At 42.4% G+C, this 15301-nt stretch overlaps 1 protein-coding gene across 2 annotated transcripts in view; it reads left to right on the top strand.

The window, feature by feature from the left end:
- Nucleotides 1-1979: 1979 nt before the first annotated feature.
- The window catches only part of SLAIN1 (SLAIN family member 1), a 56714-nt gene continuing 43392 nt past the window's right edge, over nucleotides 1980-15301 (top strand). For both annotated transcript variants that reach the window (XM_085215688.1, XM_085215687.1), the window contains exons 1-2: nucleotides 1980-2557; nucleotides 5675-5814. In XM_085215688.1, the coding sequence (XP_085071814.1) occupies nucleotides 2115-2557; nucleotides 5675-5814 (583 nt within the window). In that variant the 5' untranslated portion in view covers nucleotides 1980-2114. The remainder of the gene's footprint in view (nucleotides 2558-5674; nucleotides 5815-15301) is intronic.

Below are 15301 nucleotides of genomic sequence, written 5' to 3'. Positions count from 1 at the left end.
GCACTCAGCTTTTCCTTCTCTGAACAAACACTGCCCCAACAAGTGTCTGTATGCAGCATTTGTGTTGGCAGCACAAACAGAAGCAGGTAGTCAACAATTTGCTATCTATAGCAGTGAAAACTGGATTATGCTACCAACATGGATGACACATGGCAGAATTGGGGCCAGCAGTTTTTTACATTAACATTTTTCCACTTCTCTCTTCCAAATGGATGGAGGAGACCAAACAAAATTTTTGGATTAAGCACTATTGGGTTCAATCTAGGTTACGCTAGGGGCTATCTTTATTCTCTTCGGTGGCAAAATAAAAATCGTGTGTCAGTGCTTTGTTCCCTGCTTTATCTTTACAGCCACTCTTGTAGTACAAGCCGTTATCCTTATACTGTAATAGTGTAGATTAACAAGTAATAGTGCTGTGGTTCTGTGCATGTGCAGAAGAAAGTTTCCCTTCAAAGACTATGAACAAAAGAGAGAAAACTCTGAGAACTGGTTAGTTTGTTTATGCTTTGAGTAGAGAACTGATACCCGTACATCCTAACATGAAACCTGTGACGCTGCAGGTGGCAGTGGCTGCTATTGCTACAGCTCTGTCCAGGATTAGTGCCCAGCAGTTGGGTAGCAGCCAAGTGACCCCAAAAGCCACTGACCTGGCAATTCACATACATTGGAGTTGTAGGAAACTTCAGGGCAGCAACTTCAGGGCAACCTCTGTCTTCTCCTGATTAAATGAACCCAACGGGCAGTCCTGGCTGTGAAATGGTTGCGTTGCCTTGGGTATGATGCTCTTTCCACCTGCTTGCTGAGGAGAAGGGATGCATGAGTGATTTCTTCCACTGCTAGACAAGGAATGATAATGAAGGGTAGCAAACTGATTTGCTTTATCTGGACTGTGTTAAAGTACCTTTCAATCAGGGAAGAGGGAGGGAGGAGCATCTTTCATCTTGGATTCTCCTCCACTTAACAATTTTGTTATGTTTTTGTTATGTTTTATTTTGTTACGCTTGGTAATTCATGACAGTAAGAGAGGTAACAGCCTCAAGTTGTGCCGGGGAGCTTCAGGTTGGATATTAGGAAGAATTTCTTCTCAGAAAGAGTGATGAGGCACTGGAACAGCCTGTACAGGGAGGTGGTGGTCTCACTGTCCCTGGAGAAGTTCAAGAAATGTGGAGACGTGGTACTGAAGGACATGGTAGCAGTAGACTAGACAATCCTAATGGTCTTTTCCAACATTTTGTGTGGTTTTCTACTGCTTGTGGTTCTGTCTCCCTTCATCACCAACACATCTTAAAAAATCATAGAACCATAGAATTACTTGGGTTGGAAATGACTTCTAAGGTTATCAACTCCAGCCGTTAACTCAGTACTGCCACAACTGCTGCTCAACCACACCCTTAAGCACGACACCTACATGTCTTTTAAATACTTCCAGGGATGGGGACCCAACTACTTCCCTGGGCAGCCTGTCCCAATGCTTCACAGCCCCTTTTCGTAATATCCAGCCTAGAGCTCCTCTGGAGAAATCTGAGGCCCTTTCTTCTTGTCCCACTGCCTGTAGTTTCGGAGAAGAGACCCCCACCTCCTCCGAGGCAGTTGTAGAGAGAGATGTGGTCTCCCTTGAGCCTCCTTCAATAGGTAAATAGCCCCAGCTCTCTCAGCTCTTGTCACGACACTTGTTCTGAAAACACGCTGCTGTGAATCAGAAGACTCGAGGCATCAGCACATCTCGTAGCCACAAACGGCGTTTCTGCCTGCGTCCGTTCCTTTCGGACCCTACGACAGAGCCTCCCGCTGCGCCTCTCGTTCCAATCACACCGCAATCTGCATAATTACCGCCTCGACACCTACGGGCTCCCATCATTCGGCGTCCCGGCACGGCCCCGAGCTGAGAGGCCAGGCGGCGGCCTCGGCTTTGTTCCCTCCCCGCTCCGGCTGCCGAGTGGGAGGGAACCGGGCCCGCCCGCGCCTTGCCTGCCGCTGTCGGGAGGCGCAGCAGCGGCGGAGTGGAGCGGCGGCGGAGTGCAGCGCAAGGTCCCGACTCTCGTTCCCGGCGCTTCCTCCCCGGCGCCCGCGGGCCCGGGCGTTGCCCTGCGGCGGCGCGGCGAAGGGCCGGCAGGATGGAGGCCGCCTTGCTGAAACCGGCGATGATGGCGGAGGTGAAGGGGAGCGGCGCCGGCGCGGCCGTGAGCGCCGAGCTGGAGGTGAAGAAGCTGCAGGAGCTGGTGCGCAAGCTGGAGAAGCAAAACGAACAGCTCCGCAGCCGTGCCGCCGCCGCCCGCCCGCCCAGCCCGCACCTGCTGCTGGCCCCGCTGCCGGCCCCCGCCGCGCTGCGCCCCGCCAGCCCCCCCGGGCCGGCTCCGGCTCCGGCTCCGACCCCGGCCGCGCCGTGCGTGCCCGGCCCGCTGCCCGGCGCCGCGCCTGGCCTGCAGGAACCTCTCGCCTACTTCAAGGCGGCCAGCGGCGGGCAGGAGGCCGGCGGTGCGGGGGCTGCCACGGTGCTGGACGAGGTGGCGGTGCTGGAGCTGGAGGACGGATGCTGCGGCCAGGACGAGGATACATGGTACATGCGGATCGCTCCCGCGGCCGTCCCCGGGCCCCCTGCGGGGCTGCCGAGCTTCCCGGCTGCTGGCTCAAGGCGTTATTAGCCCCCAAATCCAGTTGATCTCGTGCTGCTTAAACTTACGTCTGCCTCTTTATCCTGCATTTTCTTTTATTTTTCCTTTATTTTAACATGGCGCGGTGGGGACCCCCAGTGCTTGATTCCTCGGCTCCCCTCCCTGCGTGTGCCCCTTCTGTATTCTCCCTTCCGCGGATGCTTGGCTCCCCTGATTTGAGGTGTCAGCCTAGTTCCAGCCTCCACTTTACATAAGGAATTAAAAATATTGGAAGGGATTCGGGAAATCCTTTATCAAGGCAGCGCCACCTCGCTCGCCATCCTAAAATCTCAGTCCAATTGTGGCAGATCCTAAGGGATTTGGGAAGGCTTTTGTCTTTTAGACATAGACCTGAAGGGTTGTTTGTGTATCTTCCTGTAGCACCAGAACGCATGGCGGTGTGGTGGTGTGTCAGGTAAGGCAGCAACGAACAGCAAATTGATAAAACCTAACAGAAAATTGACCTAGAAGAAGGATTCCTTGAAAACAAAAAGTAGGGGTTTCTTGGAAGGGGTAAATAAATAAAGTCTGGTGCTTCCCAGCTTGCCCCAGCAAAGCATGCAACATCTCAGGGACTATCCAGACACTGCAGAAATATTATGGAGATGATGCTGTGTAACCATGTCGGGCATAATTGATGCTCGGCTGTGTTCATACACAACACACAGTCTCAGTAATATGATCTGCATTATCCGTATTCACATATCCATCTTAATTATCAGTCGAAGTTTTTTTTAATGATTGCAGTTTTTGAATAGGAAGCTTAGATGAGCTGAGAATACAACGTAGTGCAGCTGAGAAACACTTAAACATCCTTACTTTGGTAGCAGAAAAAAAAAATTTAAAATTAATCTGAATAGCGTAAACATTTCTTGAATGTTGGTTTTATCTAGTTCACACTACAAGGTAATCCATGCTTCAGTTTTTGACAATTGCTTCTTCTAGGTGAGAATCATCCAAAAATTATATGGACGTGTTGCTAGTGTGGTTTCAGTGTATGCACTGTTGGTCTGCACAACATTCTTCTGGTGCTATAGGTCCTGATTGTGCTTCAGTCCTACAACCCAGTGTTTGTGACAGAGGAGCAGCAATGATTCAGCTTTCCTTCCCACTGAGGATTTGTGTGACCCAGTCCTCTTCAACAAGACATTATTCCTTTTTGTTTATGTTTCACAGAGCACTGCAAAGTCAGCATTATTTTGTGTGCCTCAACAGAGTGATGATCTTGATCAGCATCCTTTTTGATTTGCCCCCAGGAAGCATTCCTAAACACTTTATTAGCATAAAAACTTGCCTACATGTCACACAGCCATGTCTCTACAAGAAGAATTTGGCAACTTATTTATTCTGCCAGGAGCTGCTTTAGCTGTTTGCACATTCTTCATTCAAGGCTGAATCTCCATCCTTGTCCATTAATGGTCAGCTGTGTGATATCAGCTGCCTGGGGCTTTTTGTCATGCAAGTCTTCAAAGCAAACTGGTATCTGAGAGGCCAAAGACCATTGTGTGCCCTGGTTGTTGATTATAATTTTAGACCTTAGCTTTTTTTTTTTTTTTTAACTGCAGTAAAATAACAAAACAACAACAACAAAAAAACAGGGTTAGCGTCATTGCAGACAAGTCAAATCTTTTTGTCAGCTCTTTACATGTTTCATCATCGAGAATTCATCAATTGGACATGTAGCTTTTGAAACACTTCTGCAAGTTAATGGGAGAGCTCAAAGCCTTTCTGTTTTTTCCTTTTCCCTTTTTTTTTCACAGGATCATTTTTAAAATATGTAGCCAAGCACTGGAGGAAGCAAGGGGAAATTAGTCTTCTCCTTAGAGAAATTCAGTAGTTGAACTCCTCTGAGACTGCCAGGAGAGATACCAGTTGAGGTGAGGGTATTGATTCACTGTGAGCTGGGCAGGGAGCACTGATTTACCTACCTCACAGGAAAAGATACAGGGCAGAGATGGGAGAAAAGTTACACTCTGGCTTGGGTAGCTGGTAAACCAAAGCTCTCAACAGGTGAAAAGCTGAAAGCGGTCTACCTGAAGAGCTCAATCCTTTTGTTGCTGTTGTCTTGCCTTTTATAACTCCTATTTGGATACTAAATCCGTTTGCAGTCTGTGGAGCATTTTGCTGATGCAGAAAATCTAAGACTGTCTGCCCCATTGATCAGAAGTGGTGAGGCTGATAAGCTGAGAGCGATCTTGGGCAGCTAATAATAGTTTATTTCCTGGGAAGATTTGTGTTCACCCAGGTGAGCTGATGCCTGCCCTGGTGAGCTAATCTGCAAGGGCAGCAGCAGCAGCAGCACAAATCCCAGCTTCAGGAATTTACCCATGAAATCTACTCTGTAGCTGGCTTCCCAATATGCTTGGCCATCTGATTAGTTGCCTTCTGTAGTCTGAGAATAACGCATGAGAGTAGTGCATATATGCTAGTTCTTCTTGCATGCTTTTTTTCCTGGTGGAAAACAACATGGAAAACATCTCTACAAATGTTTTCTCATCTTTAAAAGTCTGACTGCTGTACAGCATTTGCTTCATTTAGGAGAAGGCACTTTGTACAACTTGCATTATTGTCGGCGTTCTGACAAGTTGATTAAATTATAGGTTAAAATGCGAAGCATAACAGTGAAATTGTAATTTATATGCAAAATCAAATATTGAAATTATCTAATCCCCAGTAAAGATAAATAGAAAAGGGAAAACCAGTAGCTTCTTTGTTGTGCATATGTCTTTAACTGTGTGCAGCAGCTAATGCATTTGAACTTTGAACCTTGCTGAAATTCTTAATAACAAGATGCGGGATTTTAATGAGAGGTCTCATTGAACTTAGATTGTCAGTTCTAGACCTGTAAAGTCTGGCTTGCTGAGGAGGGAAGAAAATTAGTTTAATTTTCAGAATATATGTTATTAGAATTACATTGCAGCTTTGCACTGTTAAAAATTACAAAGGGACAGGAAACTGAGAATAGAAATGTAAAATCTTAAGTATTGCATTTCTTGCTGACATTTGTGTGTATTTTGGTTAAGGTTGTATGTCCTGCCTAACAAGACTGCCACTCTTCAAGAGAAATCACTGAGTCCCCTGCAGTGGTGCAGACGTGTTCTGGATCATCCAAGTCCTGAGATGGAGGCTGCGAAACGTTCCTTATGCTTTAGACTGGAACAAGGTATGTTATTCTTTGAATTTTTCTACTAGTAAGCTGGCTTTTTTGGCTTAGTGTTTCAGTGTCTTTTGCAGTTCAGCAAGCTCCAAAAACGGCAAACATGCAGTTTTTCTTGCAAGTCTTCCTCTACTCCTTGTACACTAACTATTGTTAATATTTATTTTGATGATGATAAATTTTTTGAAGTATTAAAGTATTCTCCTTCTTTGTTATTCTTTTCTTCTGCTTCATAACTCTTATATTTTCAACATGGTATTTTTCATACATTGCTTAAAATAGGAATTTGTGGACCTCTTTGCAAGAAAACTTTGATGTAAACTTTAGTACTCGTCTGGCACTGAGATTTGAAAAGCAGTACTTCTGGTTATGTGCAAAACCAAATTGTCAAGATGCAATGCATTTATTTTTTTTTTTTAATGAGTTAGGATTTTACTAACACTGTAATACGTGTTTTTGAACAGAGTGAATAAGATAGAAAACTCTATGTTGATGTTTATAAGTCACTAGGTAAGAAAATACAAATGAACAGGAAGCTGACAGGAAAAGGAAATACAGCCATTTGCTCGTACTGCCATTAGCTGTATAACTGAACTACAGTGTTCATTAAGAGTGGCTGAACATGTACATACGTGCTTTGGTGCATATATAAAGTTTTAGTTAGTCCTATCCAAAATTAGGCATTTAACTGAATCAGTCTCTGAAGGGATACTTCTCTTTGCTTTGACTGTAAAAGGTCATACAGTAATTACTGTCATAGCAATAAGCAGTTGAGTTCATTTCCCTACAGTTAGGTGAACCAAACGAGGTTCATATATTGGTAATAATCCCACCTAGCTGTAGAGTGGAATTTGTCTTGGGATTCAAACTGTGTTCAGGTGTTTGCAATGTGTGCTAGAAGTTTGTGTTTGGCAATCAGTGGGATTTTTGTCTAGAGTCCTGGGGAGCTACTCAGGGAACGTGGTCTAAGTTTTGGTCTTAGAATTAAATGGAGCTCTGTTGAGTCCACTGGCAATAATGGGTGCTTGGAACCCAACTTGCATGTGGTCACCTGAAGATATGTCACACCTGAAGATAGCCTACACCTAGATGGTGTAGGGTGTCCCAGTCTGGAACTGAATACTGGTGTAGAGGTTCCACTCAAATTGTCCCATGTAGGCATTTAGTACCATTCAGGATGCCCTCAATTACCCTATGGCTTCCACTCAGGAAGAGTGCAAACCTTTCTCAGGTTCTGTGACTCATCTGCTATTCTTTTGAGGGTATCATGGCCTCCCAAGCGCACCTTAGTATACTCTCTATACATATAGGTATGAGCAACTGAATCAAGTCCATAATGTTTATGCAGGAATCAGCCAGAGGAATATATGACCTATTTTTCCCTTCCAGGGTATTAATTTACATTTAATAGACAATAACAGCATTAGAAAGGCAAATCTATTACTTTGGATTTAAATCACTATATGATTATCCATACAATCTTTCTGCAGAAGTCACAGTGAGTGACGTACATTGACTTACATTGATGATGGATCACTTTAGTTGTGATAGCATCATGAATTTCCCAGGCTTTATCTTGATATGGGAGCCATATGTTCAAGGAAGGAATGGACTCCTGTTACTACTGCAAGAATTTCATGGTAAAATCATTATAATTAACAACGGCACTCTTCTTTCCTAATGCTAAATTTTCAGACTTTATACTTAAAAGTTGAAAAGTATTTTCCCCCTTCAGCTGTTGGCTTTGGAACGGTATTTTAGAGTGATTTTGAAATCTAGTAATGCTTTTTCTGTACGGCATAGTAACTGTAGCACTGTTCAAGAGAAATATTAAACATGTAGTTTAAGGAAAAGCATGCGTACCAGTATGTTCTTTCTGAGATGTTTTACAGGTAGAATTCAATTAGTAGTTTGTCAATGATGCATCAGGCAAAAATTAATCCAGTTTAGATTATGATAGCTCTCTTAGCACTGTGGTGCAGACAGAAATGAAAAGCAGTAAAAATAGATTTTTTCTCTGCCAGATCAGCATGTATGAATGCACACAGAAAGGACAGCGGTGAACCAAAAAAGTAAAATTTTGTGAGGCGGTTTTTCTGCATTTTAACAAATTCATGTTCTCTTCTAGCAATATTTAAATCTGTGCTCATTTGTTCCTGCTTAAGTTTCCCTTATTTTGTTATATTTTGATTTTCATAAAAATGCTGAGTTGTTGTGTGAAATTTTCCAGCATTAGAATGGCTCACAACGAGCCTAAATGTCTTGTGAGAGACTTAAACCAAAGCAATCCTAGGCAATGAAATAATAGTGTCTACTTGATTTTTCAGATTGGAGAGTCACTTGAATGATGCTATTTTTCTTTTCACTTTACTGTGCCTGTTTCCTTTCTAGTGGGAAAAAAAAATCTGTTTTGTGTGTTTCAAGGTGGAAGATTTCACCTTGGAATAAATCTTCAGAGGTATAAGCACAGTGGTGGTCTGCGGGTGATTTTGCTGTGAAGTGCTGTGAAAACATAGACATGCTTCTCTGCATGCCACTGTTCTACCACTCATTCGTTAACTTGTATGTTTAGTTTATAATGAACTAGACTTATTACAAGTCCGGTTTCATTGGATTAAGCATGATAGCTTTAAGGAGGATGAGAGTTATATCATAGAATCATTTGAGTTGGAAGGGACCCTTAAAGGCCATCTAGCCCAACTCTTCTGCTGTGAACAGGAGCACCTACAGCTCCATCAGGTTGCTCAGAGCTCCGTCCCGCCTGACCTTGGATGTCTCCAGGGAATGGGGCATCCACCACCTCTCTAAGCAGCCTGTTCCAGTGTCTCATCAGCCTTATCATAAAACATCTTCTTCATTATATCTAGTTTAAATCTCCCCTCTTTTAGTTTGAAATCATTTCCTTTTGTTCTATCACAACGGATGTTTCTATTGAGTCTGTCCCCTTCTTTCTTACGACTCCCCTTTAGATACTGAAAAGCCACTATCAGGTCACCCTGGAATCTTCTCTTCTTCAGGCTGAACAGCCCCAACTCTCTCAGTCTGTTCTCTTATGGGAGATATTCCATCCCTTACATGGACTCTCATATGGTAAGGTCATTACTTAGAATTTCTCCTGTTTTCCAGGGGCAATTCTAGTGATGAGGTGATTGTTTTTACTTTATGACCTGACCTGAATCAGTTCTTTCTCTTTGTTCTTCTTCTGTCATCTTTTGTTCAAAACCTTTATGGTTTTTGTTGTTTACCATGGTTCTCCATGTACTGTAGAATCAGTTCCTTGTCCATTTGTTACTATTGCTTTCTATCTTATTTCTTTAGTTTCATTCAGATCAACAGGGTCGCCTAATAGTCGTAAAAGTATAGTGGAGCTTCTGTATTTTTTTTGTAATCCTTGAAGATGTTGTGAAATGTCAACATTAAAACCAGTGGGGGAGATTTTGTTATATAAACTTCCTAGATGCTGCAGATAGGTATAATTTGTCTGAAATTGATTAAAAGATGTTGATTTACACCCTGGATGAAGCTACACTGTGTAGCTTCACTTCTGTATAAACTGCTGTGGAACAGCCAGATGGATATACTGAGGAGTTAAGAGGCTTAGCAAGGAGTCAGGCTGTAGGAGCTCAGCTTTTTTGCAGCGCTTCAAAGCATATTTCATCCAATTCAGCCTTCTAGAAAGAAAACTACTCTTCCTTGGAGAATATGAAATATTGGTTAGATACAGAGATCATCATAGTTGAGTTCTCATTCACAAAAGCCACTTCAGATGTTTCAAAAGAGTAGGCAACAGAAATCTGGAAATTTTGTGGTTGGCTGCAGAAATTTATAGCCTTAAGATGAAGCTATTTTTCATTTCTTAAAATAAATAATATACTTCAGGATGGATGCTATTATGTTGTATGTGAGTATGGTATCTTGTTAAATAGATCACCTGTTGATTTAATGATTTCACAAAACCAAAAATCTCAGTGAAATTTTAGCCTTTATTGTACTGGATCCCAGATATTAATTGGCAGTACTAAATAATTTTTATCTGTAAAAAATTTTAGCTGGCAGGGTCTCAGACAGAATACTTTACTTGGTTATGAAGCTTCTGTCTTACACAGAACTAGGGTAGGTTCTGTCCTGTTCTCCTAATTCTCTTTACTCTTCCAAAAGACTCGCCATGAAGTCATTTAGTTTGACATGTTTAAGATGTGCTGTATATTTAATCAACTACTAAAAATTGCAATTATAAAGAGGTTTTACACCATGGTGTGTTAACAGCTGAAGCAAACAAGAAATACTGTAAATTGTTGATAGTTTTTATTGTATGTCCTTGAGCTGAATACAGTGCTGTTTTGCATGGCAGCATGTCGTTTATTTCATGTACATTAATTTATCAGAGATGCATGTTATGGCGATCAGGACTGGATTCTAACAGATCTAACAGAGCTTTCTCATTCTTATTTTTCATATGTAATGGAGATTAAAATGTTACATGAAATCCTTCTGGAGCTGCAAATGATAATGTCTTGAAGCCTGCACACAATAGGATTACTGTTTCCACCACAAATAAAACAATTTCTAAGTCTCTTGAAGGAATGAAAGAAGTGGCAAGCATGACTCATTTCATAGCATGAGTCATAGAATGGCTTGGGTTGGAAGGGACCCCAAGGATCATCAAGCTCCAACCCCCCTGCCACAGGCAGGGCCACCAACCTCCACATTTAGTACTAGACCAGGCTGCCCAGGGCCCCATCCAACCTGGCCTTGAATGCCTCCAGGGACGCAGCATCCACAGTCTCTCTGGGCAGCCTGTTCCAGCACCTCACCACTCTCTCTGTCAAGAACTTCCCCCTGACATCCAAAATTTTCTCTCTCTGTATGTTTCTGACAACAAAAGTTGCTGGGTATCTGGTATACCTTTCCGTATCTGAGCTCCTTTCAGAGAATATGACATCACAGAGGACAGTATGTATAGCAGTCTTCTACCACAGCACACAAATATACATGCGTAGGAATTATTTCCTATTAGATTTCATTTATTTGAAGTAACATGTTGTAACACTGGCATAATTTTGAGAAGTTCTCAGAGATTTTGCAAATGCTGGTATCACTGGATTTTCTAACACACTACTGAAGATGATTTGTATGCTTCAGTTGGGAAAAAAAATGGTTTTTGATACTCTACTTGGAAGCATGTACTTCCATTTCAAATAGAATATTTTTCTTTGGCACTGGAACATTTCTACTCACACTTCAAGGTGGAAGGTTTGATTGAAAATTTTTATGGCAACAAAATGCACAGAAGATCAGACAGTTCAGTCTATTCACTTCACTGATATCTCTTGCCTTTGTAATATGGTTCTTAGATATGATATGCTTCTTAAGAATTTTCCATTTCTTATTTGGGAGTTGGCTGTTACGCAATTTGTAATTAAATGTTTTCTTAGAACAGATTTCTAGTTGTCATTACAATTATGAGAAGATGCAGAATTTGCAGTCTAAAGCCTTTCTTGTAAAGATTGTCAGGGAAGTCGTATTACGTATTATCTCTGTGGAGAAGATATCCATCTCGCTTTAGAATGGAAGTGCTCTATTCATGCACACCCACTACTGAGCTAGGATTATCAGTTCATCCTGAAAGGTTTAACAGCCAGGAACGCTGTCAAATTTTACATGAGGATTTCAAAAGCCTTATTTAAAACAGGAGTGATTTATGTTTCCAGTGTAGGCTCAGTCTGTAATGCAGCGTATGTGTGAAAGCAATAGTAGTAGCTTTGACCTTGACAGTTACGCTAAAAATACCGGCACAGTTACTGTTATCCAGTGGAGCACTAAATAATGTTTTTGTCTGGAAGGTATACTGCTGCTTTCCCAGATAGAAAGTAAAAAGTAAGATAGGCTTTATTGATGGACGTGGATGAACTTTGCTCTGAGGATGATTTTTTTTGTGGGGAAGAGAATCTTTTCAAAGCGGGCTATTCTGGAAGCTCTCATTTCATTTTATCCTGAAAGTCTATGTATCTTTCTCATTGTTTGTTAGTCTCCAAATTATTGTTATAACTTTTTTCTTTAATTTCCATTTTCTTTCACTGCCCATTTTTGATAGCTACAGAAAAGAACAGGAAATAAAATTTCATGATGTAGATGAACCTCCCCCATGTGGTATGTAGAGGTAGCATCACTTCCTTATGAACATATTTTTTATTTCTGTATTTCTGCTGTCAATGAGAACATTGTTTCTTGTCTTCATAGCATTGTGCCTTTTTAAGAAGCTTTTGTTCAGACTTTTCTATGCCATGACTTCTAAGTGTCTTTTGAGAGTTCTTTAGTCCCAGGATATAGTCCATAGGCTTGTATATATGACGTATAGTGTTTGTCCTTGGTGGTTGACCTCCCATTTTAATGTATTAGAAGAAAAATCAATCAATTGCGCTCACTTTAGCAAATGTTCTGCATCCAGTCTGTCTTCATATATTCTGGAAACACAGCAGTTAGATGAGTAATTTGTTTTTATCAAGGCTTTGTGCAAATGTTTTTGTAATGCAATAAAACCTATTTTGACACAGTATAGAATGTAATCTGAATACTTGTGAGGCATGGGCATTTACAGGTCATAGAGTCAATAGGATCTGCTGAGTTTGAAAGGACTCACAGGAATCAATGAGTCCAACTCCTGGTTCCACGTAGGACCATCCAAAATTTCATCTGTATGTCTGAGAGTGTTGTCCAAATGCTCCAAATGCATTTGAGTTGTGTATCCAAGGCATATATGAAAATGTTGAAGAGTACTGGCCCTAAAGCTGTGTGGATTTACTCTATAGTCTTTCTTTGGAAGACAGAGTAAGTTAGTTTGAATGATGGAGACATAGAATCATATCATCACAGGACGGCCTGGGTTGAAAAGGATCATGATGATCATCTAGGTACAACCCCCCTGTCATGGGCAGGGTCACCAACCACTAGACCAGGTTGCCCAGAGCCAGCCTGGCCTTCAATGCCTCCAGGGATGGGGCATCCACAACCTCCTTTGGCAACTTGTTCCAGTGTGTCACCACCCTCTGAGTAAAAAACTTCCTCCTAATATCTAACCTAAACCTGCCCTATCTCAGTTTAAAACTATTCCCCCTTGCCCTATCACTATCCACCCATGTAAACAGTCATTGCCCCTCCTGTTTATATGCTCCTTTCCAAGTATTGGAAGGCCGTAGTGAGGTCTCCCTGGAACCTCATGAAATTCCTGAGTGTTTTATATGATTCTTTCATCAACTTCTCCTGAGATACTGTTTCCTTAATATTACTTCTAGAATTGGATATGTGTTTAAAAGTCATAATTACAGAATATATTTTATTTTGGAATATTCACTTTTGGGGGAGGACACTAATCCATTTTTAGTCTTTGAACGTGGATTGACCCAACACTGTGATTGCATACTTAATTAAAAGTTTCATGATTCTGAGAAGATCAGGGGAGAAATGTAGTGTAAGTCTGCCTGCAAGATACTCAGAAGAAAGGTCTGTGGTGTAGTGATGAATGCCTGAAACAATTTTATGAGAGAATAGGCCTGTCAGCCTCACCTCCGTCCCTGGAAAGGTGATGGAACAGCTTGTACTGGATACCATCTCCAGACAACTGGGAGAAAAGGAGGTTATCAGGAGTAGTATGTAGTTCAGCATGGGTTCACCAAGGGGAGGTCGTGCTCGACCAACCTGGTGGTCTTCTATGATGCTGTCACATGCTGGGTGGATGGGGGAAGAGCGGTAGATGTAGTCTACCTTGATTGTAGAAAGGCATTTGATACTGTCTCCCACGACATCCTTATAACAAAGCTGAGGAAGTGTGGGATAGACGAGTGGACAGTAAGGTGGGTTGAGAACTGGCTGACTGGCAGAGCGCAGAGGGTCGTCGTTGGTGGTGCAGAGTCTGGCTGGAGACCTGTAACCAGTGGTGTCCCCCAGGGGTCTGTGCTGGGTCTGGTCTTGTTCAACATCTTCATCAATGACCTTGATGAGGGGATAGCGACCACCCTCAGCAAGTTTGCTGATGATCAGAAGTTGGGAGGATTGGCTGACACGCCTGAAGGCTGTGCTGCCATTCAGCGAGACCTGGACAGGCTGGAGAGCTGGGCAGTAAGAAACCGGATGAGGTTCAACAAAAGCAAGTGTAGGGTCTTACACCTAGGGAGGAATAATTGCATGCACCAATACCGGCTGGGGGATGAGCTGCTGGAGAGGAGCTCTGCAGAGAGGGACCTGGGCGTCCTGGTGGACGACAGGTTGTCCATGAGCCAGCAGTGTGCCCTCGTGGCCAAAAAGGCCAATGGCATTCTGGGGTGCATTAAGAAGAGCGTGTCCAGCAGGTCGAGGGAGGTGATCCTCCCCCTCTACTCTGCCCTGGTAAGGCCTCATCTGGAGTACTGTGTCCAGTTCTGGGCTCCCCAGTACAAAAAAGACAGGGATCTCTTGGAAAGAGTCCAGCAGAGAGCCACAAAGATGGTGAAGGGCCTGGAGCATCTCCCCTATGAAGAAAGGCTAAGTGAACTGGGTCTATTTAGCCTTGAGAAAAGACAACTGAGAGGGGACCTGATCCAGGTTTATAAATATCTGAGGTGTGGTGGCCATAGTGGTGAGGCCAGTCTCTTTTCAGTGGTACGTGGAGACAGGACAAGGGAAAACGGACATAAGCTGCAGCATAGGAAGTTTCACACGAATGTGCGTAAGAACTTCTTCACGGTGAGGGTGACGGAGCACTGGAACAGGCTGCCCAGGGAGGTTGTGGAGTCTCCTTCTCTGGAGATATTCAAGTCTCGCCTGGATGCCTAGCTGTGCGACCTGGTGTATGGAACCTGCTTTGGCAGGGGTGTTGGTCTCGATGATCTCTAGAGGTCCCTTCCAACCCCTACAATTCTGTGATTCTGTGATTTTGTGAATGTTGATTTCTTTTTTTTCTTAGGAGTGAATGTGTTAGCATGTTACATTTTGTAATCAACCTTGTTTTTATCAGTAATGAATTACACTAACCTTTTCACTGATGTATGTATGAACATCTCAGGTGACTTTTAATATGCAACCTGTTAGTGTAATAGATGTGTTTTAGAAGGAAGATTTTTGTAACTTTTTAAAATTCATTCTGGATATGTGTTTAGGTTACAGCTTTTAAATTATTAGCATGTTGGCACACGGCTCTCATGATTTTTCATGCTTCATACAGCAGCATGTGGTGATTAGTTTTGTTTTCTCTTTAGAATTTCTTTTTACATATTAAGAAATTTAGTGTATGTTTTTTATTGATACTATCATGTTATTGGTAAGTTATCAGCACAAAAGAAAATAAATTGTGCAGGGTACTTTGAACTGATGTAGTTTAGTGCATAAATAGACTTGATGTAGCATTAGCTACTTGCCATGTTTTAAAGTCACTTGAAAACCACGTAGAAAGATTTGCATCAGAAATGAAAATGGTGTTTAGATTGTCAGCTGTTAAGGATAGGGACTGTCATTTATTGTA

Source organism: Meleagris gallopavo, chromosome 1 (genome assembly GCF_905368555.1).
Source record: "Meleagris gallopavo chromosome 1, MGAL_WU_HG_1.1, whole genome shotgun sequence".
Classification (NCBI taxonomy): Eukaryota; Metazoa; Chordata; class Aves; order Galliformes; family Phasianidae; genus Meleagris; species Meleagris gallopavo.
Note: the sequence above shows the minus strand (reverse complement) of the source record. Positions and strands in the feature narration are given on the sequence as shown.